Source organism: Peromyscus leucopus, chromosome 5 (genome assembly GCF_004664715.2).
Source record: "Peromyscus leucopus breed LL Stock chromosome 5, UCI_PerLeu_2.1, whole genome shotgun sequence".
NCBI lineage: Eukaryota > Metazoa > Chordata > Mammalia > Rodentia > Cricetidae > Peromyscus > Peromyscus leucopus.
Window position 1 is genome coordinate 107,295,176 of NC_051067.1, and position 27,257 is coordinate 107,322,432.

Sequence of the window (27,257 nt, forward strand, 5' to 3'; positions counted from 1 at the left end):
GCCTCTGACATCTTCTATATCTCATATATACCAGGACACACACACATACCACCCTTCATTATTTAACCTGCACCCAATCCAGCCTCACTAAAATCTATGTGCCCCTAGAGACAGCCACAAAGACCCCACTCTAGAGTTTAAGAATGTCCTTTTCCCTCTTACACCCTTTGGGTAAGCTAAAGAACAGCACATCCTTGGACTTACATTATTCAACTGATCCCATGTGGCCTTAGCACCATGGCAGGTAAACCCAGAGGGGCTATTACCAGGCCCTATCTCAACATAAGGCAGAGGGGCTCTACCCCAGCCACTGTCCACACACAACCTGCCTACCGCTGGTACCTGAGGTTCTATCCTAAACTAGAACCTCCATCTTCTCAGAGCGACCCCCACCAGTTTCCTCACTCTAAACATAGCCCCTCCTGGTCCACAACCCAGGGTCTCTTTTATCTGTTTAGGCTAGGAGCAAGGCTGGAACAAGAGGCCAGAGAAGGTGTCTGAGTATTTCTGAGGGTCCTGGCCCCTCAGAAGAAACCCTGTGGGCCCTGTAGGGAGACACTGTCACCTGACTTCACTGCTATCCCTCTAGTGAGTGCGAGAAGCCAGCTGTGGTTCACATCCAGCTAGGACAGTGTATGGAGAAGCCAGCTGTGGTTCACATCCAGCTAGGACAGTGTATGGAGAAGCCAGTAGTGGCTCTCCCTCCTTTCTAGCCTCCCAAAGCCTCTCTTTGCTACAAGCTTTAGTTGAGCACAGAGGAGAATGTTGAGCCAAGTCAGGGCCACTCAAATCGTAGCACTCAGCCCCTTCCATTCCTCCTCCTCCTCCACAGGCCAGGCCAGTCTCTGTCCTGTGCCAGGCCGAGCACTCTCCTCCCCCTGGCCAACTGTAAGGAGGCTTCAGTGGAGGCCCCTGCTTTCCCCTTCCTGCACAGGAAGGTTCGGAATCCTCTTTCCTGGGAGATGGAAGGCAGGACAGGCCTGGCAGAGATGATAAGATCCAGCCATACGCCTTCCTACCTTCAGCAAGCAGGGAACCTTCCTCCTCTCTGCCTGGTGCTTCAGCAGTTGCCTCCCTGCCCCCAGAGAGCTGCTCTGCCATGTCTCCCCTCATTTGGCCTCAAAAGAGAATGAAGTTCCAGCTGGTCAGCATCTCCCTCCAGAGGAAGACAGCTGGGGAGTGGATGGCCCGTTGCCCGCCAGGCCAAAGAGGCCCTCTTGGGGTGGGGGTAGGGCAGTCTATAATCCCCTGCCCTGAGGCCCTCCCCTGCTTGCCCTGTGCCTCCAAATAGCTTGGGCTGGGAGAAGTCTCAGGCTGGAGTTTAGGAAAGTACTTCCTTCAAAGAAGCCATTAGAGTCCCTAGCCGACCCTGTCCCTCCACTGTGCCCTTTAGTGCCACCTGCTGGAGCAACATAGCTTCTCAGCACTTCTGCCAACTTGCCACCTGCAGGTCCCCACCAAGGGTCCCCATTTGTTGCTAGTGACAGTATCTGTATTCAATTACATCTAGGTCCTAAAGAGGCCCACCCAGGATGGAAAATGAACAGAAGTTTCTGTTATGGCCTCAGCACATCTCCTCTTAAACCTCAAGTTCCCCTTTGCAACCAGAATGAATGAGATGTGGTCCACAGAGGAGTTAGTGGGCTCTGACCATCTCTTCACTAAATCCTGACCCTCCTCCAAGGCCCAGTTGGATTATCCCATCTGATTTGAGCCTTTGGAGCCCTGAAGAGCCCCTCACAGTGGTGCTTTCCCCCAAGTCAGAAGAACAGGGTCAGTACTGACTCTCTTTCCATGACAGGGAGAGACAAGGAAACAAAACCCACAGCAGCCCCAGAGCCTCAGTTAGCAGAGACCTGTGGTCCACCCACACACTCAGCTTACTGGGAACAGTCAGGATAAAAGAGTCCTGGGAAACCCTGATGACTGCTCTATGACCAAGCAGGGCCAAGGTGGGGGCAACATGTCCTGAAGAGGATAACAGATGCTTTGGTGGGCCCACTGGATGCTTGAGGCCATTGTGCTGGGACAAAGCTTCCTTGCAGGTGTTCACTTCAGCAGATGCAATTCTCCCAGAAGGTACAGGTTAACCACAGTTTCTGCCAGTGGGCATGTAGGCTACAGGCAGGTGTTAAACACTGGGGATGGCCCCTGCTAGAGGCTCACTCATTTAAAAACAAGGGCATTAGGGTCTACCTGAAGATGTCCCAGAGACCAAGCTTACTCTCCTAAAAACAACTTTCCTAACTTCTCTTCCAGGGCTGGCTCTCCTATGGGAAAACATTATAGAATAGGCCAGATAAAGGTCTCCTTCAATGCACAAACAAACCAACAAACAAAAACCCAAAACCCTGAACACAACAAGCTCTATCCCAAGTCACACAGCAAGTTAATGGCCAGGCCTGGCAAGAGCCCGTGGTATAAAGGCACACTAAGTGTGTTAGCACTATAAAATTGAGCTGGGTCACTTAAGACACAGCTTACAGTCTACTTCCCTCTGACTGTCTGCAGGATGCCAGACAGCCACATCTACTGTCACCTCTGTTCCCTCAGCACCACTATCTCTCTGCATCCACGTTGCTTCCTCCTGGCACTGGCTCTGGACTCAGCCAGAGTCCTTTAGCCTGGATTCCTAACCCTAGTTCTTCCCTCAAACACCTTTCTCCTCAGCCAAGTAGCCATTGCTTGGGGGAAACCAGTCATGAGTCCTCAGCCTGGGGGCCCTACCCCAGCACAGGGCCCAAAGGAAAGTTTTACTCATCTCTTTCCAAAATTCTATTCACACTTGAATGATCTGCTAGGGCAGTGGAAGAGAAAGAGCAGCTAAGGAAATATGAGTTAAGTTAGTCAGACAGGAGAAAAAAACGGCTGAAGGCCGGACACTATCAGTGAGTGGCCAGTCCTGGAGACCTTGGTGGCCACATTAAAGCCAAGAGTGACTACAGCCAGGGCTTTGTTGTGGAGTGACAGAACTTCTGGGAAATGACTGCAGGCATGAATGATAGGGGAGGTGAAGGAAAAGATAAGGCGCCATGAAATGAGTTTTTAAGGGTGGTTAATTATGCTAAAGATTCAGGTATGGTGCTAGAAGCACATGGGAGGGATCTGAAAGGGAAGGGGGTAACACAGAAGTAAAGAGGAGTGGCCATTCAGGTCCAGGAAAGGGTGAGGGGATTCTGAAAGTTGGTAGAGGGCTCTCAATGAAAGGAGGGTGGAATGGACCTAGGGAGCGGGATGCAGATGCAGTGTTGAAAGGTGTACTGGCTTCTGATTACATTGTAGAGAGTATGTGGGCCATCTGCCCATATGAGGAGGCTGGAGGTAGGAGAGGAAAGATGTTTGGGACGGGTAGGGGTCATCCTACTCTTGATGGGAGTTGCAGGGTGCTGAGTAGGGACAGCAAAAAGTTGCTGAGCAGAAACAAGCTGAGGCTAGCTGAGTAGGTAAGCATGTATGTCTGTTAGTAGGAATGATACTCCTCACACCCCACCATATAACTGGCTTCCCCAGCTTTGCTCCCAGCAGTGGAGGTGGAGAGAGGATGGCTCCAGGCTGGAGGCTCTGGGATTCCTCCAGGGCTGGGGGGCTGCCAGTCGGGTGGGACCAGGAGTTGGGCAGCCAAGAGCATTGCAGATGTTGGCAGAAGACAGCTCAAATGATAGACCAGGGAACCTCAGCTAGGGAGGTGGGGAAATGAAGACAGAGGCATAGCAGGGAAGGAAGCAAGGCCTGGTGCCTTGTTGAATCCAGAACCCATGCCCTGCGAGGGACTGAAAGTGGGCTGGAAAGCCTGAAGGCTGTGGGTGGAGGCTGGCTGCCTGACTCAGTGATTTCAGGAGTGTAGTAGCTCCAGGTGGTGACACAGCAGTCATCAGTGAAGGGTGGCTGATGTGGAGAGCTGAGGAGCAGGCATTGGAAATGAAGGGGTCAAAGACAAGCAGCCACAGGCTCAGACTAGCCAACACGTGGCTGCTGAGCTTGTTCCTGAGTGGGGGTAGATGGGAAGACTATAAGCCACAATCACCCATGAATGGAAGAGGCGCGGAAGTGGTGGATTCAGACAGCTTGCCACAGGACAGCACTTGGCTGCTTTAAGCACACTTGGTGCTTGGAGCCAATCTCCAGCAAAGAGCTGGCGGCTGCTCTGTCTCAGTCACACTCAGAGCCCTCTCCAGTTTCACAGTCTGGCAGGCTGACACCAAAACAGGCCAGGGTAGATGCACAGGCAGGTGGGCAAGTTGGCAGCAATATGGATAACATCTACTCTCTGGCCACTGGCATGGGGTCAGGCTTTCTCTAGCCAGCCTAGCTGGCAAGACCAGAACATTCACTAGGAAGCTGAAGGAGCCTTGTGCAAACAAGTTGAAGGTGAAGGCTGAGCTCTGGCAATAAATTTAGTTTCCTGGTATGTCCTTGGCTCTGGCCTTGGGGCAGGGGATACAGGCCCAGGCTAGGGGTTAGGTAACATGGTAGAGTGATGTGTGACACACACATACCCTAAGTGGCAGCACTTAATACACTCCATCTGCCCTGTCCCACTAGGTCCACATTGGCATACCTTGATGAGGAGAAAGGTGGTTTGAGCATGAGCCCATTTTGGACTCCCTAGCAAAGAGGCACCTGGGGGAGGAGATCTATAGCCAGGAAAAGGCTTGCTTTCCAGCTTATAGGAGTACCCTGCACCTTTCAGGTGCCCCAGCTTATTACCTTTACCTGAGGATGGAGCCCTCTGCCTAAATACTCCATCTGAGTAGATGGATTCTGTGCAACTGGCTGCTCTTGGCTGAGAGGGGGAGTCAGGCTAGGCAGCCAGCATAAAACCCTGTCTCAGAAGAAACAAGTGGAGTAATGTGTCTGGTCCCAAGCAAGAGGGTAGGAATGGGAAAAACAAGACATTCAGAAGAATATGGGGATACATTTCCTAACAACATACACTGCACAGCACACTCAGAGGCTGGCCATGATCATACTTCAGCTCACCACTTGCATGAGGCAGCCGTCTGGGCTAGAGCCATTCTCTATCTGCCAAGCCCTGGCTCACGACTCCTAGGTCATTCCTCCAGAGGCAGTCTCTCTACCTTTCAGGGTCCCAGGTACATAGGACTAGTCCAAGTAGCCTCTTCTAGTCCTGAAGTCCAGGGTCTTCTCTGTTTAGCTTCTCTAAAAGCTTGGTATAGGCAAGAGTCCCACAATGAAGAAGCCTGGTGCAACCAAGGGTTATTATAAACATGGGGAACCTACCCACTTTAGCTCCTGTGAAGGAGGGCAAGGAATTCAGCCTCCTCCAACTCAAACCCAGTCCCAGTCTTTCTGACCTGTCACTGTCAGAGAAGATGGAGAACAGGCCTCAGCTTAAGTAGGAGCAGAAGGACTGTATGGCCCACCCCAGGCTCTTCAGAGTTCTGTCTATGCCTGGGCCTTTGACTCTAGCCTGAGGGGAGTAGGAGGACACCTAATGAGTGTTTGATGTGGGTGCTACAGAACAAGTGGAGGGGGGAGCCCCAATTTTCCCAGCTTCTGCGACGTTAACACCTCCACAACAATGATGGGACAGGGAAAGAGACTGGTAACAAAACTTTATGACCTGAAGTCCAGAGCTGTTGAACAACCAGTCTAGTTATACCACTTGAGAAGACTTTAAAGACATTCTTTAACGACAGCTGGCCTAGGCCATTCTGGTGCCAACTTCTGCAGGTATATAGCTCCCTGCCCAGCACTATGGGTCCACTCACGTAATGAAGTCCAGGAAGCTGGCAAGCGGCTCATAGGCATGGTTTCTCATGTGGCGGAACTCTACTACCATCTTCTCCTTGAGCTTGTCATCGATGACTGACACTGTCAAAGGTGACGCTTCATTGGCCAGGAAGTTGCCATAGTCTGTACTCTGCAGGTGCAGCTTCAAGTCTGAAATCCAAGGGGAGATGGAAAGGGCTAGGCTTTCTGAACCTTACCCAGTGCCCTAAGTTTCCAGCCCTACCTAGCCAATTCTGGGCCCAGCTCCTCCCATGAAATTGTATTCTGCTGCCACCCTGATGTCTACCTCCTTATTGGCTCCATGCCAATGTACAAAGTAGCCAGGTTAAGGGTCCAGATGCTCCAAACCCTAGGACTAGAAGCCAGCATGCTGAGCCCCAGAATACAAATATAAATAGAATAAATTGTACAACAAGATGATAAGGCTGGGAAACGTTAACACAAGATGTCATTTACAATCTGGAGCCTGGGAGACTCTGACTCAGAAGAGAATATAACATGGGCCCTGCTCTCTAGGGCAGTAGGATTGGAGAGGCAAAAATATTCAGACATGAGGCACATTTAAAAAAAGAAATACCTAAAGCTTTGTGGGGTAGAGGAGAGAAACAGCACAAAAATATGGCTGAGCAGAGAAGGCCATGCTGCATTGGGCTACAGCAAAGGGTAGGACTGGGAAGCATGAAGACACAACCAGGACACAGAGCGAGTGAAAAGGGGGTGAGGGGTGAATGTGTGGCTTGGGGATGGGCTTCCCTTAGCAGTGGCTGGAGGCAGATAGGCTAATAGTAAGAGCTCCCTTGACTCTTAGAGACACGGGTGACAGACTATGACTTGCCCCTGCCCCTGTCTACTCCTCATACAACAGCCAGTGATTATGCTATCTCTGCAGTGCTGGGAACTGAACTTGGGGCTTCATACATGCTGGGCAACTGTTCAATCATGAGGTATATTCCCAGTCTGTTTTATTGTTTTACTTTACTCTTTTATATGTATGTGTGTACATGGCTGTAGAGATCAGAGGAAAATCTTGGATATCATTTTTCAGGCTCTATCTTTTGTTTTAGACAAGACTGTTCTCTGGCCTGGACCCTGACAAAGTAGGCTAGAATAGCCGGCCAGTGGGCTTATAGAGATCCATCTGTCTTGCCTTCCATCTCACCAATTACGGTTTAAAAGCACATGCCACCACACCCAGCTTTTACATGGATTCTAGGGATCTGAGGTCAGGTTTTCAATGCTTGTGAAGAAAGTGTTTTACCAACTGAGCCATCTGTCCCTTATTTCATTGTTTGTTTGTTTGTTTGTTTGTTTGTTTGTTTGAGACAGAGTCTCACTATGCAGCTTGGTTAGGCTGGTCACTAGGTAGACCAGGCTGGCCTTGAACTCATAGATATCCCCCTGCCCCTGCCTCTCAAGTGCTGGGATTAAAAGCATGTGCCACTATGACTGGCCACTTTAAAACATGATCTTGTTATGTAGCACAGTTGGCCTGGAACTCACTATGTAGACCAGGCTGGCCTCAAACTTTTCAGTCCTCCTACCTCAGCCTTTCAAGTACTAGTGTTGAGATCACAGGCATGAACCACCACAATCAGCTTTGAGCAATCTGTTTTCAAAATTACATTTATATGTGTGTGGGGATGTGGGTGAGTGTGCATGTGCCTACACGTTCCCCAGCACGCAGTGTCACTGCAGAAGTTGGTTCCTTCTTTCCACCACATGAGTTCCAGGTATTGAACTCAGGCTGTCAAGCTTGGTGGCAAGTGCCTTTGCCTGGGGAGAGTGATCTTCTTAAAGCACAAAGCACTCATCTGTCTCAATACTCTCAAGTGGCATTTAATTCAAGTGGGCGTCTCTGCTGAAATAAGGCTCCATAGAGCTGCTCACAATCACCTCCTTGCTTCTCTCCTCCTCTCGACCCCAGTCACATCCTCCCTGTCAGGGTCCCTTCTGTTCCCCAGCCTGAAAGAAGACAGTCCACTCCACCCCTTCCTTCAGACTACTCCTTAAACACCCCCTCTTCTAAAGGCTCTTCTGCAATCTGGTAACGATTCCTGTGTCATTTTTCTTTGTAGCACTTGATCCTACCCAGTTCAGGGCACATAAACTCTAGGAGGATAGAGACTCTGGCCCAATGTGGTACTCTAGAGCCTAGTACAGAGTTGTAACTGGTGTGTGCTTATTTATGCTATGAAAATCCTGCAGTATGAATGAAAAACTGCGAGAAGCTGGGTGAAGATGGCAAGAAAATTACTCCTGGGTATATGGGGGTCACTGTGGTTACAACAGAAGTACTAAGGCCAGTGGCTGAGAAAAAGAGCCATCCATTCAGTGGGAAGGAGGCCAAGGATCCCCTAGGTGCTCTTGAGCACCATGTGGAGCTGCTCAGAGAGAACGACAGGTGGAGCAGATAACTCCTCCATGGTCTTCAGCACCTCTCTGGTGCCCCTCCTACTTTATCACTTCAAAAAAGCCTCACTGGGTGGTGGTGGCACACATCTTTAATCTCAGCACTTGGGAGACAGAGGCAGGCAGACCTCTGAGTTCAGGGCAGCCTGGTCTACAAAGTGAGTTCCAGGACAGCCTGGGCTACACAGAGAAACCTTGTCTCAAAAACAAGACAAAACAAAAGAATGCCTCAATGGTGTTTGGCATTGTGGCACACACCTTTAATCCCAGTACTCAGGAGACAGAAGCAGGAGGATCTCTGTGAGTTTGAGACCAACCAGGTCTATATAGTCAGTTCCAGGCTAGCCAGAGCTCCACAGTTAGACTCTGTCTCAAAACAAACAAATGAACAACAAAGAATGCCCAACTTGCAGTTAAGCATACAAAAGGAGATGGAAGAGCAAAGTGTGGCAGAATGTGGAGAGGGGGTACAAACGTGCTGGAACGAATACCTTCCACCTATATGCCTGGGGGCTAGTGACAAACAGAACTTATGTTTCTGTGGTTCTTAAGCACTAACAGAGTGGACCTTAACCTCTAGAAGCCTACAGGAGGATCCACTGCCTTCATCTCAACTCCCACTTACATCTACTTTTCTCCCATGGTCACTCTAAAGATGATAAAAGAGAACGCAAAGCAGGTTAAGGGAAGCCAGCTAGTTACCTTCTAGTGATGTGTGCACACGCTCCAATGTCTCTGCCCCAGGGCATGTTCAATCACCCTGCTAAGGGGTTTTGTTCTCCCCTATTCTCTCAATCTGGCTACTTTGAGAGTAAGGTATAGGTAACAGAAAGTATTCAAGTCAGAAATACTTGGATTGTTTTAGTATTTCAGTTGGGTCCTGCAGAAAATGTCTACCTCTATTGATGGCTACTGCTGTAACAGTATATGGTCTGCATTTCTACCTCCACACTGTAATAACCTTGAGACTGGGCAAGTACATAATCAAGTCCCGGGTTCAATCCCCAGTACTGTATAAAACCAGGTGTGATGGCACATGTCTATAACACCAGCATTTGGGGGCAGAAGTAGGAGGATCAGTTGTTCAAGGCCAGCCTAGGCTATGAGAACCTGTCTTGAAAAAAAAGAAGTAGGGGGAGGGGGGACAGGGACGGTGATGACAGCAACAGACATAACAACACTTATATCTTAGAACACATATCTAGTAGTTTCTTACAGTGCACAGCCACGCTGTTTCATAAGTCTGCCAGCTTTCTGAAGTTCTCTGAGAAGCATAACTTTCACTTTTCTTCTATCTTACGTAAGCATATCTTCATTACTATTTTGGGTTTCATTCTCCTAATGCCCCATTTCCTACCATGGAGCTGTTCACTGCCACATGGCTGACCTTCACTGGTTTGACTCAAATGAACACAGCTGTTTTTCCTTTTCTAGTCTCCTCCTCCATGCAGCTACTGAGATTTACAACTCACTTGCTCTGGAGTTTTTCTCCAGATACTCTAATAAAATTGACCTCTTTGGCTTGGACAGTGGTGGTACATGCCTTTAATCCTATCATTTGGGAGGCAGAGGCAGGCAGGTTTTTAGGAGTTCAAGGCCAGTCTGGTCTACAGAGCAAGTTCCAGGGCAGCCAGGGCTATTACACAGAGAAACCCTGTCTTGAAAAAGAACAACAACAATAATAATAATAAACTTTGGGTTTGCTTGACTTTCCAAAAAGAAAAAAAAGGTTATTAATGCCTCTGAAATAGTTTTTGTGGGTATGAAACAAATGGTTAAAAATATAAGCAATAGCCAGGCGGTGGTGGCGCATGCCTTTAATCCCAGCACTTGGGAGGCAGAGCCAGGTGGATCTCTGTGAGTTCAAGGCCAGCCTGCGCTACCAAGTGAGTTCCAGGAAAGGTGCAAAGCTACACAGAGAAACCCTGTCTGGAAAAAACAAAAGCAAATATATATATATATATATATATATATATATATATATATATATATATATATGCAATAACACCTTATAAGTACTGAAATGAAGTGGACTTGTTCATGCCCTGATTTATATATTTATATCTACCAATAAACACATTGCTACTTGGGGAAGGGGGGAGGACACAGACAAGGGGTTCTGGTCCAGGGCCACCAAGTACCCAAACTTCTAAGAGAAGCTCCAGAGCTGACAGCAGCTAGAACTGGTATTCTGGTTCAGAGCATCAACGAGGCCAAACTATCCGTTTATCCATGCAGCCACTGTAGCCAGCCTAAAGCTCTCTTCACGACAAGACTTTTTCTTCAGCTCATAGCTTGGATCTAGAGACCAAGACAGAGGCACAGGAAGGTCCCAGGAAAAAACTCAATCCTCTGGAGTGGAGTGCCTCCTGGTCAGTGGCCCCACTGGTTCCTAGGGTAGCAGGCTTAGTCTGGAACCACAGTCAATCCTCTTGATCCCTCAAGCTCAAAGCATTACGGATCCAGGCCTCTGCACATTCTGCCCTTCTGTGCCCTGGCATATGCTCTGGGAGGATTCCCTAGGCAAGCTGTCACCTCCCACTGGGGATCCTGAGAAGCTCTCCAGGAGCATGAAACTTCCTGTCCCAGACTCTGCCTTGCATCACATGGCTTCTCTGGGAAGGCTGGCTCAGCAACTTCCCTACTGCCAAACACTTTCTTCTCTTAAACAACCAGTGACTCTCCATCAAATATCTGGTACTCTGGTGAGAGTTTTCTCCTCAGAAGACCTGGAAACACACAGGCCATGCAATAGTCTCATTCCTATGCCAGGAGCAATCTCTGTGCTGGACTTTCCAGCCATGCCCATTTCATAGGCTTATCAATAAAAAGTCTCATGGAGCCAGAACCTTGTCAAGAGTCTCATAGAGTATACAGCGGCTAGGATATCATGCAGGCCTAGTTGACTCTGCTGGTGCCCACCTCAGGGCCTCTTTTGTTCTTCTCTGAGCCTCCTTGACCACATTCTCCATATTCCATGTCTAGGGCAGGCCTTTCAGGTATGGAACAAGATGCCCAAATAGCCTTTAGACCCAGATGAGTCGGCCAGTGGCAAAGAAACTGGCTTGCAGGACACCTAGACACTCAGTGCCCACCTGTCAATAGCAGGTATAGCCTACACCATCATGACTCATTGACAACTTCCTCTAGCATCACTTCTGACACCAACTCTTACTGCAGAAGCTAGAAACGTATGCTTGTGATTGAGCAGGGCAACACTGGGGTTCTCTCTGTAGTGTAGCCCCACCCCGGGACTTCAGAGGCTGCAGAGCAAACACCCCGATCCTCCATTGCTGCATTCTGCTGACGCTGCATCTGGGGAAGCCATGGCTCTGAGCACTGCTGGAATGCTGGCAGCTGGGTGGTTTCTGCTGGAGTTTGTCAGAACAGAGCAAACCCAGGAGACTACTGAGAATCCTGCCCAAGGCTGGAAGAGTCGGCCTTACCAGGAAACTCATTTTTAAAAGCCCCCAGAGACAATGTCAAAGGGCTGTTCCAGACCACTTTCTCTGGCTAAGACCCACATTTCCCTGTGACCCAGAGGAAAGGGACAGCCTGCCAGCCAAGAAGGCAACTTGGAGGGAGGCAGGCAGGCTGATCGCTCAGCTCGCCCACGAGGGGACCACACAGGGCTTTTAAACCAGTTCTGACCCTGCTGGAGAAACCTGGCACCCAGACACAGTGGCTGGCAGCCCCAAGCCCTTCAGACAGGCCTGGCCAGGGCTAGGACAAGCTGGGTTAGGACGCTCTCTCCTCAGCTTCCTGCTCTCTCTGAAGGCTATGGAGGAGGGAATGTGACTGGGGACAGGATCCAAACACAGAAGAGGCCTGGAACTTATAGATGCTTTGTGGGAGACCCAGCCACCGGGCCCTAGCCCAGCCCCTCAAGGGCACCCGAGGACAACAGGGGCTAGCTCCGCTGTGAGACCTGCCTGGGCAAAGCAGCCTAACAGCATCAGTGACGGCCTTAAGAGGACCACACCTGCCTCATCTGAGGTCTGAGCTGTATTCTGGTTATCTACCCACAAGCCCAGCTGTCTACCCTAAGTCCTATCAGTCCCAGCAGCAGTAGTGTCTGGCCAGTTTGGGATCTCTCATAGTAAAAGAATTCCTCAGAGGCTGGTTCTCAAGTTCAAAAAGATGCTGTTGCTATCAGGAAGTTCTTGCTTTCGTGTGACCTAGCTTAGAGGAAACAGACTAAGTCAGTTTCTCTGTGTTCCTGGTCTCAGAACCCCGGGCTTGCTCCTCCGCACCCGACTCCAGGCCCACCCCAGATCTCCTAGGCCTCCTAAGTCCTTGGCTCAGCTGTTCTGGCAACTGTCCCCCACCAGCACCATCTCCAAGTGCCATGCAGGCTTCCTGCTCCACTCCTCAGTCCTGACTTCCCAAGTCCACTCTCCACACCAACCCCAGAGTGAAGTCATCCATCTCCATATGTCACTGTCCTTTATTCAAGAGGCTCTGTTTCCCCAATGGCCCAAGGTCTTGACCTTACACTCTGTTTGCCCTTGACTCTGACTTACCAATGCTACTATTCTGACAAGAGTCCTTTCCTATTATTTAAGCTCCCAGTGAATTCTCTAGGGAAGTCCATAGGTGGCCTTATTAAGAAGTCCTTGAAGCCAGGCGGTGGTGGCGCACGCCTTTAATCCCAGCACTCGGGAGGCAGAGCCAGGCGGATCTCTGTGAGTTCGAGGCCAGCCTGGGCTACCAAGTGAGCTCCAGGAAAGGCGCAAAGCTACGCAGAGAAACCCTGTCTCGAAAAACCAAAAAAAAAAAGAAGTCCTTGAAGTGGAGGAAACAGAGCTATTTCTTCAAGCCCAGCAGGAAGACTGAAGAAGGAAGATACACCCCAAGCCTAGAAACCCCTCCCTCTTCCACAGGGCAGCTTCTGTCATCTCAAGGCTGTGTGTCAAAGGCTACTGTCCCAGCTCAGCAGAGCTCTTTGGAGGTACCAGGGAAGACCACAGACCAACAACCACCTGGCATGGCTATTTAGCCTATAAGCCTGTACCAGCTTCAGGCTAGCTTCATAGCTTGCACCTTCCTGAAAACTCCCTTGCTTATCCCTAATCTCCAGTCTCCTCTGGTCATGACCTTTCAGTAGGAAGGCTCTGGTCCCTGCTGCCACTACTGATCTTACTGACTGACCCCAGGCTCCTAAATAGTACAGTGGCATGCCCCCTGCCCCCCACCAACCTGACTAGTGCTCTCTGCTCTGTTTGATAAAGTATTGGTTTGGTAGTGACTCACTCAGCCAGGCTGTGTGAGGTGGAGCTAAGCAACCCTGCCCCCATCCTCTTCCTGAAAGCATTCCCTAAGCCTGTCAACCCTGAAGGGGATCTTTCAGGCCATTCAGCTGTCCCCCAGGGGCACGTAGCACATGGCCTCTCCAGCCCTCTAGCCCCTACAGCAGCTCTCCAAGGACCTGGGCAGGCAGAAAAAGAGGGTCATGGCCTATGCCAAGGAGTTGGTCCCACATGCCCTAGGGGAACAACACACTAAGCAGGGTGGCCCAGTCTACACTTATCCATGGCCTCATGGTCCACAGAGGGGTCCTGCTGGCCAGCTGGCCAGAGCAACGTGTAAGAGGACAGTGTGTTCCCAGACTTCACTTCTGCCTTTCCAGAGTTTACTCAACGACGCTCTCCTGGGGAGCTCAGGAGTTTTCAGGAATTGTATGAAACCAGATGCTAGAACATGTTTTATAGAGCCTAATGTGCCAACCCTGCAAGGGTGGCGAGGCCATCAGTCTATTCTACCTTGGTTCTACTTTAGATCAGGTGAGGGGTCTGCTTTGAAGGAACAAGGATCCCCTTCCAACGCTATTACTTCTAGAGGTTCAAAATGAGAAAACACAGGATGGACAGATGGACAGTCTGATGGTGCAATAGAGTTTGTGCCACCCTGAGACTTCTGGGTGAATATGCTATACCAAAACCTCCTCCCTAGGCTCAGGGGAGTGGCTCAGGCTCATGTCAGCTCTAAAGCAGATGTGTGCACTGGCTGGCTGGATCTGCAGGGTCAGAGTGCCACAGCTGGAACACAAGCGTGGGAGCTCTGCATGGGAACCATTAACCCTGGGTTTACCTAAGGCCTCAGCACAGACTGAGTATCCTCTTCACTGCAGCCTTTAAGCCTCCACTGTGGCCTATTGAAGGCACTCGGCAAACCCCGTGTTCCGACTCTTCCTATCAAATGCTAGCTGTCTCCCTCCCCACATATTGCCCGCTCTTCCTTACCACCCCTGCAGTGGCAAAGCCCCTTCTCCTGGCCAGTGAAGGCACACCCTTCCTCCACCAGCTGGTCTATGCTATAGTTTCCATTCCTCTGCAGACCCACGCTGCCAAACCATTGGAAGAGAAGGAGGAAATACTGTGGATGTGTGCATGTGTTTAATACAGGGCTCTCTGTGGAACTCAGGATGGCCTCAAACTTAAAATCCCTCTGCCTTTGTCTCTAGGGGCTAGGATTACAGGCATGTACCTACCACCATGCCTGGCTCAAGATGAGAGAAAAGTCTGAGTTATGGAGCCATAAAATATGGGTTCAAATCTTGTCCTGTAACTTGGTCCTGAGTATTTTATAGTACATCTCTATATCCAGGCTCCTGGCTGACTGCCCAGCACTTGCACTAGGTGTCCAGCCCTACCCCCAGGGCACCTGTACAGACATTAAATTGAAGTAATGGTATAAGGAGAAACATCAACACAGTACACTATAGACCACCTTTTCTAGCAGACAGAACACACAAAGCATCCTAACAAACATTCTCAGCCCAATAGTCTCCACTCCAGCTGCCCTATTCAGCCCCACCAAGAATTCCCCTGATCCTCCTTTCCATGGTCTAAAGCATCTTTCTATATATACATGGACTCTAGCATGTCCTCCATGTCCCTGCCTGTGGAGATCCCTATACCCCACATAAGCATGTAAACACACCAGCACAACTCTACTATCTACTAGAGATGGAAGAATAGAGCTGGCTCAAGATTTAGGATGCCTGTCCCAAAGTCCATGTGTTACTTTACCTACCAACAAGATTATACAGAGCTCTGAGCAGCCCAGAGATCTAGACAGTGGTTTGACCCAACTCTGCCCCACATATTACACCCTGGGCTGCCCTGGGCTCCCCAGAGTCTTTGGAGCAAACAGGAGGTAGAGTAGCCAAGTGTAGCTCCTGCTCCATGGGAAGCCATGGGACCTGGCAGGCCAGCAGAACCTGGAGTCTATACAGTTATTGGTTTCAGGTGGTGGGAAGCAGGGCTCCTGCAGGGAAAGGACAGAGAGTTCTCTCTCCTTGGTTTCTGGATCCAAATTTTATTTCATGCTGGAGGCTTTTAAGTTAAGGTAAGGCACTGACAGCAGGGGGTGGGACTAACTCACAGAGGTGGTTGAGCTGATACTGGTGGCACCACCCACCAACATCAAACATTGGTGGGAAGATCACTCCCCATGTCCAAGAGTCATCAGGATGTCTGCCCCAGGTTAGCCACCCCACTCCCAGCTCTGGGACAGGTGGCAGGTGGCAGCAGAGTAACATTTAATTACCCACGTGATCTTAGGAACATCCCGTCCCTGTAGCTGGGACAATGAAAGCATCTCTCATAACCCACGAGGAAGTCAACTCATCCATGAGGAAGGGTGGCAGTCAGGCAACGGCTTCATGTGCCAAAGGGAGGGGCAGAGCTGGTTATTGCTGCACCCAGGGCAAGTTCCAAGCAGCTCTCCTCTACCTGAGTGGTAATCCAACTGGACAGCCTTCACAAGGCTGTTCCCTCCTTGGTCCTAAGGCTTCAAAGGACTGGTATGACCAAAAGGACACAAGACTTCCAGGGTAGTTTCCTTGTGTTCCCCAACCACAGCCCAGCCTGACAATCAAGGGACCTTATCCTGGGAGTTGGGGACTACACCTCTTCTGCTGCTACCATGCACTTTGGCCTTATGCAAACTGGGGCTGTTTTGCATTCCCAAAGATGTGAATCTGTCTGGTTGTGAATATGAGAGGTAAAGAGGTCTCACTGCTAGGTGCCAGGCAGCCAAACGAAGGTCATCAGTAGCAGTGAGCTGTGCTCAAACGCTGGCTCATGTCCATGTCTAGGTCCTGGGTTTGCTGGACCATAGCACCTGAGTGATCCAGTCAGTTCTTGATGCTGGGCTCCTGTTCCACATACAGACCTCTGGAAGAAGGAAAGCTAAGGCTTGCTCAGATGGAGAAGTGTAGTTTCAGAGGCTCTGATCTCTGTGAGACTATATACTGAGATCCTGGCAGGAGCAGCCTGCCAAGTCCATGGTGCTCAGAGACAGTCCAAGAGAGAGAGAGACATAAGAAAAGATTTATTTTGCTTTGGTCTCAACATTATGGACAGGCTCAAAGGATCAAGCCTCATTCATATATGTGAAGACTTGATACCTTCGGTATGAAACTCCATCCCCTAGAGCTCATGGAAACTGCAAGAGAAGCCGAGGCCAAGGGCATACCATACTTATGTCTTGCAAAACCAAAACACTTGGACCAGGTAAGAAGGTGGCAGCATCCAGCAGTATCCAGACTGGTCTTGTTCAGTAACCTTCACTCACCTTTAGGTTATCCCCAATAACTCTACTCAAGGACACAATGGACATGTGTGTGTGTGGCGGGGGGAACAGTAATTAAAAACTAGACTGGATGTGATCAGCACTATGGTCCTGGACTAGCCTCTGACAGGGTGATGGTTCCATACTTGGAGAGCTTCTTAGTTTAAAAGGTAGATCTATGGTTCAGCAGTTAAATGCACTTGTTGCTCTTGTAGAAAACCAGAGTTTGGTTCCCAGAACCCACATCAGGTGGTTCATAATTGTCTATAGCTCTAGTTGCTTGGGGTCTTGTCTCCTTTGGACGCTAGCACAGACACCCCTACACACAGTCATATTCATTCATTCCTTCTCTCTCTCTCTCTCTCTCTCTCTCTCTCTCTGTCTCTCTCTCTGTCTCTCTCTCTCTCTCTCTCACACACACACACACACACACACACACACACATTCATTCTCTCTCTCTCAAATAAAAAATACTTTAAATGAAACAAAAGCTAGATCCAAATAATGGAAGCTATTGGAGGATGTGGGAAGCATACAGTCTTGGCAAGGATTGAAAGATCCTCCAAGACTCTCTGTTCCCCCAGACCCAGCCATGTGCAATGCAGTTTGAAACTTAGTAGGTGGAGAAAATGAATAAGCTGCCACATGTGACCTGGAAGCCTCAGGGACCTGTGCAGCAGATCATGGGTTGCATCTCACCTAAATTCCTCAACTCCCAACTCATTAACTCTAATCTAGATTCCTTGTAGCAAGGCCCGAGGGATTGGCAAGGGTCCCAGAAGCAGGGATTCTTTCCACTAACCACCCCTTACTGAGTCAGGGGCTAGATATACACAGATATAGCCCAGGGAGCCTTGAATAAACAAATTAAATAGTAAATGAAGGAAAAAAGTGAGAATCTAGAGTGATTGGACCTGAAGAGCCAAAACAGATGTTAGGAGACCATGATTAAGTCCATGGGTTTTATCTGGGACCTAATTTCCCAGATAAAATAAGAAGGTTGGATAAGTTATCCCCAGGAGCCTTCCCTTGCTAAAGTATGCCTGTCTGTCCTTAGATGTCAGACCAGGCCAGGCCCCTGAGCATATCTTCACAGTCCATCAGGGGAGCTGCAGGATGCTGGGTATGGAGAGGTGGAAAAGGCATCCAGGTTATGAAATAGTAGTCTAGCTAAAGTGATCTTTCATTTTTCTGTCTCTTAAAGGGAGTGAAGAGATGAAGGAAGTCAGCCTTGGAATACTGGCTGAGGCAAAAGTAGTGACCTCAATGGAAAGGCACTCAAATCAGAGCAGAGGGTGAGGAAGAAGAGCTGTCAGTCACCTGTTAACAGCCCCATTCTTGGCAGAATTAGTGGGCCAACATTAGTTACCTGGAGTTTGGTACTATGCTTAGTTCTCTCTCAGAGCTGCTTACACATGTATCTGTATGTGCCACACATGCCTAAATGTCCTTCTTAGAGTCCCAAAGGAAAATACTATGGATGAATTCTGGGTGGAACCACCAAGGTGGAAAGCTGGTGAAAGGTATATTTCTAGGAGCCTGAAAGACAAGGTCTTGACCCCTGGAGAGCCTCAAGCTCCTACTTGAAACCCTAAAGACATCTTAAGAGCTCATGAGATAACACACTGCAGTGGCTGCTACCCCAGCTCTGAGAGCTGCTAGAATGACCTAAATGCAAGTAAATGAAGATAGTGTATTAGTCAAGGTTAGAGCATCCTGTACTAGGCATCAGGACACAGAATATTAGAGAATGTCCTCTGGTCTTCTTCCTATCCTTGGAAGATGGGACACAGGGAGAAAAGAACAGAAAGAATCAAACAAATAGGAGACACTGAACCATGAGCCCTACATCTAATCTGAGAGGCTAATTAAGGCCTTGAGTGACAGAAGTAGAGCCCAACAGAAATCCTAAAGGACAGCAGCCATGGGCAGGTGCTGTGTACAGCAGAAGCATAGGCCGGCATGCTGCCTCTCCCAGCGGCAGTGATCCTAGTGCACCCTCTAGTGGCAGAAGGGAGGATGGGTCTATGGACAACCATGAGGGGATTGGTTCTTGGCGAGAAGAGGGTGCTCCAGCTCCAGTTCCCTCTCAACACATCCTTCCAATTTCATCATGCCTCAGACTCTTGGTCTCCATCTCCCCCAGCCATCAGCCCCTACAGGCATGAGATTGCTGACACCTGCAAAGAGGTGCAGAAATATGTCATGAAGAATGGGAATTTAAGGTGCTGGAGAGCAGCTTAAAGCATCTGCACTTGCAAAGGTTAAAATTCCAGCACACATGGTGGCTTATAACCATCCATAACTCCAGTTCCAGGGGATCCAATACCCTCGACGAAGAGTGCACATGGGGCACATATGTACATACATACACGAAGGTAAAACATTCATACACATTTTTTAAAAAATGAATAAAGATGGGCTGGAGAGATGACTCAGAGGTTAAGAGCACCAGCTGCTCTTCCAGAGGCCCTGAGTTCAATTCCCAGCAACCACTTGGTGGTTCACAACCATTTGTAATGAGATCTGGCGCCCTCTTCTTACCTTCAGGCAGACATGCAGGCAGAATACTGTATACATATAATAAATAAATAAATCTTTAAAAAAAAAAAAAACGAATAAAGAGAGGCTTGAGAGATGACTCAGCAGTTAAGAGAGCTGGATGCTCTTCCAGAGGAGTTGTATTCCCAGCACCCACATTGGAGTTCACAACCATCTGCAACTCCAGTTCCAGGAGATCCTATGTTCTTTTCTAGTCTCCTGAAGAACTAAGCAAACATGTGGTGGTGCACAGACCGACATGCAAGCAAAACATCGATACACATAAAAATAAATAATTTAAATTAATTAAAAAACAATGAAAATTTAACTCAGAAGTAAACATGTGTCTGGAAAAGCCAGAATACATACCAGAGTGGTATCAGTCTGGCATGAGAAACTGGTCTCCACTGACACAGTTTCCTGAGGAACAAGGCTAGCAGGATGTGGAGGGAAGCTTGGGCACCCTCAGTCTGCCATACTTGTTTTCTAGCTCAGCTAGACCCTTCCAAATCTCTAATTCCCTTTAACTCTCCAAACTGTTTTGTCTCTACTGACGCTTACTCAGAAATAAGATAATCTGTGTCACAGTGACCCCCTTCAGCATGTAGCCTTAGCTTTCTCTCTCCTAGATTCAAAATCCTAGGACTCTGCTAGTACCATTATGGGCCTATCATTCATCTAGTCAATCAGTCAGTCAGTCAGTCAGTCTCAGTCAGTCTCTCTCTCTCTCTCTCTCTCTCTCTCTCACACACACACACACACACACACACACAAAATGTAAAATTGAGCCAGGCGGTGGTGGCAAACGCCTTTAATCCCAGCACTCGGGAGGCAGAGGCAGGCGGATCTCTGTGAGTTCAAGGCCAGCTGGGGCTACAGAGTGAGTTTCAGAAAAGGCGCAAAGCTACACAGAGAAACCCTGTCTCGAAAAACAACAAAATAAATAGATAAATAAATAAATAAAATAAAAATGTAAAATTGAGCATTTATTTTAGTTAAGAGTTGCACTGCTGGATTTTGTTTTTGTTGTAGTTTGAGACAGGGTTTCTCTGTGTAACAGCTATGTCTATCCTGGATCTCATTCTGTAGACCAGGCTGGCCTGGAACTCACAGAGATCCGCCTGCCTCTGCCTCTTGAGTGCTGGGATTAGAGACGTGCACCACCATGCCCAGCTGATCAGAGGTCTTATAGCCCTGGACCTAAGCAGGCATAGATGACTTACCAGACTATTATAGCATTTCCTTGCACCTGTCTGTCCTTAATGTAGGCCCTTATATGAACTGGATTATATTTGGTTGTTTGAGCTATAAGCTGAGAAGGGACCAGGATGCTGCAGCAGGCACCCTGCAACCACAGAAGTGACTAGGGGACCAGAGACAAAACCATTAGAGGCAGACCTAGGCCCTCAGGGATAGTGGTTCTGGTTATTTCACACCTACTTGGTCTTATGCAAAAAACACTCTGCTATGTTTCATATGAAAGCAGAGTCTGGGTAGCATAGCTCATAGGCTGAAGTAGGAGGATGCTAATTTCAAGGCTAATCTGAGCTACATAATGAGACCCTGTCTGAAAATAAATACAAAATAAGGAAACCAGGAAAGGTAAACTATTGTTATCAGATGAGTTTTATGCAAAAACATTTAAAATAAGGTATTAATAGGGCTTAGTGGTGTATGCCTATAAACCCAGTGTTTAGGAGAATAAGTCAGGAGGATCACTAAACACTCTGAGTCCAGCCCAGTCTACAAAGTGAGGCCTTGTTTCAAAAACAAACAAAAATTTCCCTCTCTGCCACTGAGAAGCCTTAGTCTACAGGGTCCTCAACAGCTGACATTTGCCTATTTTAAGTGGCTACCTTAAATCTGCCAGAAAAGACTTTAGACACTGGTTCTATCTTACAAACCAGGCCCAAGAAACTGCTGAGTAAATCCAAGAAAAAGTATATTATCACCCACTATCAAAAGTTCTAATGGGCCATGCTGGAGCTTGTGTTCCATGGCAGACTCTTATTGGCTTGACCATAAATAGCTTCCCAGATAAAATCAGGTGAAAGTATATACTAGTGCAAGATGTAATATGAAGAGAAATCAGGAGTGGGGATGGAGAATGAGAGGCAGAGGAAAGAAAAAAATGGCCAGGCAAGACAGAACTTGCCCAAGGCAGCTATATTTGGTCAGGGACCCTGGGGCTCTAGCCTGGGATATGTGAGGAGTCTAGGCCTGGTGTGGGGCTTCAAATATTCCCTAGATCCTAAGGTTTCAAAGAAAAAGGGCTTGACAGAACCTCCTTATGCCTCAGATTAGCCCTATAATGCTGTGAACCAAAATCTGGAATGCATATGTTCCAAGCTCACCAGCACAAGTCTTGACTTGGATGACTATTGAGTGTTGGTTCCTGTATGTCCTAATTTTTCTTAATCTTCAACAGATGCTGTAACTTTTTTCAATATTTACTTATTTTACATATAAGGGTGTTTTGTCCATCTGTGCATCATGCATCTGCCTTGTGCTTGTGGGGTGGGGGAATCCCCTGGGACTGGAGTTAAAGATCATTATGAGCCGCCATGTGGATGCTGGGAATCAAACCTGGGTCCTGGATAAGAGGAGCTAGTGCTCTTAACCATTGATCTATCTTCCTATGCCTGTTCTAAATTTTTAAAGTATTCTTTGTTCATTCTGTTTATATCCAAACAGTGGAAGAAAACATAAATTGGGCATTCAAAAATGTTCTCCCTCCCAGCGTCTCCAATCTACTACAGTAGGATTATGTTATATGAAATGCTTTCCAACTTCCCCCTAACAATATATTTCTAAATCAGCCCTTAGAAAACTTACTGCTAGTGCCCCACTGTAAGGGCACTGCACGGTTTATCTAACCACTGCAGCCACACTAGTGAATATGTCACTGGTTCTAATGGTCTGCTCTTAGTAACAAGGCTGCCATGAATACCTCTGTGCCTACTACCCTATGCTCATCTATAGGATATAATCCTATAAATGGAGTTACAGAGTCATACAGCACATATACAGGCAGTGTTTTGACAAGAAGGTGACAATTTTGCCTACCAGACTGGTGATGCACATCTGTAATCCAAGCACCTGAAGATGGAGGCAGGAGGATCAGAAGTTCAAGGTCAACCTAGTCTACATAGCAAATTCAAGGCCAGACTGGGCTACATAGAGACCAGATCATCTCAAAATCCAAAACAGACCAACAATAAAAACTCTGTGTGTGTGTGTGTGTGTGTGTGTGTGTGTGTGTGTGTGTAGATATAGATGTGTGTCCACGTGTATGTATTAGGAAACAAGAAACAAACCCAACCACACCCCATAATCACACAGAGAGATGTCAGCAACTGAGGAAATGGAAATTCCAGTATGTTTCTCCCTCTGCCTTGTTGCTAAGTTAGGCTCCATGCCAGATGTCCTTGTTAGGCCAAACTTACCTACATTTAGCCCACAATTACGACTCTTCTCTAGTCACCTGGCAGAACTCAGGAGCAGGACTGGGCTTCTCAGGCAGGCTGCCCTGGCTGCAAGCCTAGAAACAGCTGGGCTGTCAGTCTCCTACCAGCCAGTGTACTGATGACTTCCAGATTGGTATCTTAATTGAGTGCTACTTTCCCACATGCCTATTGGACTCCTTCCTCTGGCATCTAAGAGGCAACACCTCCTCTCTTACCATTCTATCCACACTCATGCCATTTTTTTCCTCAGGGGGTCCCCCACCTCACAAACAGCTTCAGGGTTTACCCAAGTTTTTCTTGAAGTCAGAAACCTGACTTCTAATACCTCTCACCTGATATCTAACAAAAGTATATTTCATTCTCCCCCCACTTTTTTAAAATCTCTGAGTCAGTCCTCCATGCCCTTAGTTGATGCTGTCACCCAAAGCCACCAGCCTCTGGATTGATTTCTGAGAATCAGAGCAGGCTTCTGTTTATATCCTACAACCAGTCTCCACCTCCTCCACAACTCCCCTCTGCTTCATCCAGAAAAGGATCAAGACCGAGACAGCTCACAGCAGCTTCTGCCTCTCCCTGCCTCTATCCCCAATTTAGGGGTCCATTCTCTTGAGAAGCAGAAGCAGCAGCAAGTTAGAAAAGAGCAATTAAGGCATCAGGCACAGTCATCAATGATCCATACCAGCTCCTTGATCCATGGGCAAGGGGGTCTCTTCATATAATGATGTCATTGTCCAAGGTAATTGGAACAATGCAGATCCTCAAATACTGAGGGAAAACTTCAGGCATATGCAAGGCTCAGTCTCACTGACTCATATTTATTCCCTTCCTTCCATAGTATAAACTGCCCTTGGGTTATTGCCTTCTGCAGACATTTCTCCAATGCCCCCTGAACACCTCTCTTGTCACTAGATTGTTAGGACTGTGACATCTCTTCCTTTGGATCAGATCTGACTCTGATGGATTTAGGACTGAGCTAGCTAATCTTGTTGTCTAAGCTATGCTCATCTCATTTCGGAAACCCTGTTTAGTCAAACAAAATGAAACACGTAAGCATTTTCACACTAAATAAAGAAAGAAAGAAATTGCAGGGTATGGTGGCCTATACCTTTAACCCCAGCACTTAGATGATAGAGGTAGGTGAACTTTTTTTAGTTCAAGGCCAACCTGGTCTACAGAGAGAGTTCCAGGATAGCCAAGGATAAACATTGTCTCAAAACAAACAAACAAAGAAACTGTTTTGTTTTTGTGGGTTTGTTGTCTGAGAAAAGGTGTGTCTATAAGCCAAGACTGGCCTTGAACTCATTATCTTCCTTCCTATCTCAGCATCCCAAGTGCTAGGCTGAAATAAAAAGTATGTGCTACCAGGCCTGACCTCAGGACCTCTCCACACACATTTATATTTATGGTGTCTGCACAACCCATGAGCATGTGTGGAGACCAGAGGAGAGCAGCGGGAGTCAGTTCTTTTCTTCCACCATGAGACCTGGAGAGCGGACCACAAGCAGTCAGAGTTGCAGCCATCCGACTGGCCAGCAACTCTTTACAAACCTTTGTTTGTTTGTTTGTTTGTTTGTTTTCAAGACAGGGTTTCTCTGTGTAACAGTCCTGGCTGTCCTGGAACCTGCTTTGTAGACCAGACTGGCCTCGAACTCACTGAGATCCACCTGCCTCTGTCTCCCAAGTGCTAGGATCAAAGGTGTGCACCACCACCACCACCACCACCACCACCACCACCACCACCCAGGTAACAAGATTTTGTAAAGATTTATTTTTATTTTATGTGTGTGTTTTGTCTGCATGTATGTGTGCATCAGGTGCATGCCTGTGCCTTTAGAAGCCAGAAGGCAGTACTGGATTCCCTGGCACTAGAGTTACTGATGTGAGTACTGGGAATTGAACCCTGGTTCCCCACAAGAGCAAGAGTGCTCTTAACTGTTGAGCCATCTCTCTAGCTCCCAGCCAGCAACATTTTTTTTAAAGATTTATTTATTTATGTATATGAGTGCTCTATCTGCATGTACACCTTTACGCCAGAAGAGGGCATCAGAACCCATAGATGGTTGTGAGCCACCATGTGGTAACTGGGAATTGAACTCAGGACCTATGAATGATCAGCTAGTGCTCTTAACCGCTCAGCCATCTCTCCAGCCAAGCCATCAACTCTTAAGACATTTCCTACACACTGACTTTAACCAAAGTTAGTCATCTTTCTCTTTTTAAAAAATCTTAACTCTCATTCCCTTTGACCGTATGTACTTCTGAGTCCATGGCTTTCCACACACCAGCAGGACATCTATCTAGACACAGGCCCTGCACATATTTCATGTGTTCTACCCCCAGTTGCAAAGCTTCTCTGTAGTTTTGTTCTGATAAGTGTAATGTCCCTAATTCTCCCTAAGATGTTATTCCTACTTCCTTGCCTTTTTTTTTTTTTTTTTTTTTTTTTTTTTTTTTTTTTTTGGTAACGAGACTAACTCATTTACCATATAACATGCCCATTTAAAGTGTAAAGTATGCTGGGCGGTGGTGGTGCATGCCTTTAATCCCAGCACTCGGGAGGCAACCAGGAGAATTTCTGTGAGTTCGAGGCTAGCCTGGTCTACAGAGCAAGATCCAGGACAGGCACCAAAACTACACAGAGAAACCCTGTCTCCAAAAACCAAAACCAAAAGAAAAGGTGTAAAGTACACAGTTTTCACCGGGTGGCAGTGACACACAACTTGAATCCCAGCACTTGGGAAGCAGAACCAGGCAGATCTCTATGAGTTCAAGGCCAGCCTGGTCTACAGAGCGAGATCAGGACAGGCATCAAAACTACATGGAGAAACCCTATCTCAAAAAGCCCCCCCCCCAAAAAAAAAAAAAACAAGTACACAGTTTTCAGTATATTCACTCATCACAATTTCAGAACATTTTTATCATCCGAAAAAGAAACCCACATATTCTCCCCAAGTGCCTTGTGGCTACTGTGCATTCAATGCTGTTTTGAATGCTCAGCATCTTCAGCACACATGCACTAAGTGAAGCCTGTGTGGTGTTTTTGCATTGTCCACTTAAGACCTCACTATGACACCTGCTTCCTAGTAACTAAAGGAAGAATAACCAATGGGAACAGCCAGCTTGACTGTTCACTCAGCAACAAGCTCCATTTTAGCACTTCACAAACATCCTAAAGACACACGTTCACCCCCCTTTTTAAAGATGGTATCACTATGTTGCCCAGGTTGGCCTCAAACTCTCAAGCTCCCAAGTGATCTTCCTATTTCAGCCTTGTGAGAACAGATATGAACCACTGGGGCCAATCACCAGCTAAGGGATCCTATTTCCACTTTCCAGTTAAGGATAAATTACTTGTTCAAGGTCACAAAGCCAGTGAGTGGTTAAGCTGGGATTTACTCATCAACAAGGTCTATTGTATCTATTTAGCATCTCTGCGAATCCACTTTCATTAGCTTCTACCACTTCCTTCCTCTGTTCTCATTAAGGTCACTCATGACTTCTGAATGGTAGAACCAAATGAAAGTTCTTCCTATAAAGCTCTTGGCCATGTTCGAAACTCACCATCCCCTTCACTTCCAAGTCCTTTGGCCACTTACAGTATTTCTTCACCCCACTCCCAACTTTGCTTAACTGAAGCACTTTCTGGAGAAGGATCCAATCTCTGGTCTCTATTCTGATTCTATACTCTTTTGGGGACTTTGGTCACAACTCTACTGTAGTCCCCAAAGCTGGCTTTCAAGCTTTCAAGGTAGGAGCCTTCACTCAGAGGGCTCACAGATGCTCAGTCTCATCTCACTTTTTCCCTACCTGTTCTTTCTCTTACAAGCTGTCATCATTTCATCCTGTCATCTACACACTTACCTAACCCACACCGACCTTAATTCCTTATTTGCTTCTTTTCTTTCTTATTTATTTTTTTAGACAAAGTCTCATATAATCCAAGCTGGCTTCAAAATTATTATATAGCTGAAGAAGAAGATTTGAATTCCTTATACCCCTGCTTTCCAAAGCCCAAGTGCTGGGATTACAGGTGAGCACTACCACACACTTAGCTTTTTTCCTCCCTCACTCTTTCTTGCTCAGCCTCCTTATCTTACGCTCTTCCTAAAATTCCCCTACAATACTCGCGGTCAATGTCTGAGCCTCTCCCTTTGACTCTGCTTCCTGACCACCATGAGACAAGCAGCACCAGTTCTCTCTGTCCTTAATGCTCTTCCTCACCACAGGTCAGAAACTATGGAACCAGCAGAACATGTCCTGAAGCTTCTGAAACCAGGAGCCAACACACCTTCCTTATTTCAATTCTCGTGTGTGTGTGTGTGTGTGTGTGTGTGTGTGTGTGTGTGTGTGTGTAGTTGCACACTTGCTGTAGCACGCCCACAGGAGTCAGTGGACAACCTTAGGTGTCAGTCCTCATGTTCCACTGTTTGAGTCAGATTCTTGTTGCTTGTTACTAAGCACAGCAGGCTAAGGAGCCTGCAAACTCCTGGAGATTCTCCTGTCTCTGTC

At 47.7% G+C, this 27,257-nt stretch overlaps 1 protein-coding gene across 1 annotated transcript in view; it reads right to left on the reverse strand.

The window, feature by feature from the left end:
- Window positions 1-27,257, reverse strand: part of Atp6v0d1 (ATPase H+ transporting V0 subunit d1) — a 40,859-nt gene that overhangs the window by 8,395 nt on the left and 5,207 nt on the right. The window contains exon 2 of the mRNA XM_028854262.2: window positions 5,733-5,904. Within this exon, the coding sequence (XP_028710095.1) occupies window positions 5,733-5,904 (172 nt within the window). The remainder of the gene's footprint in view (window positions 1-5,732; window positions 5,905-27,257) is intronic.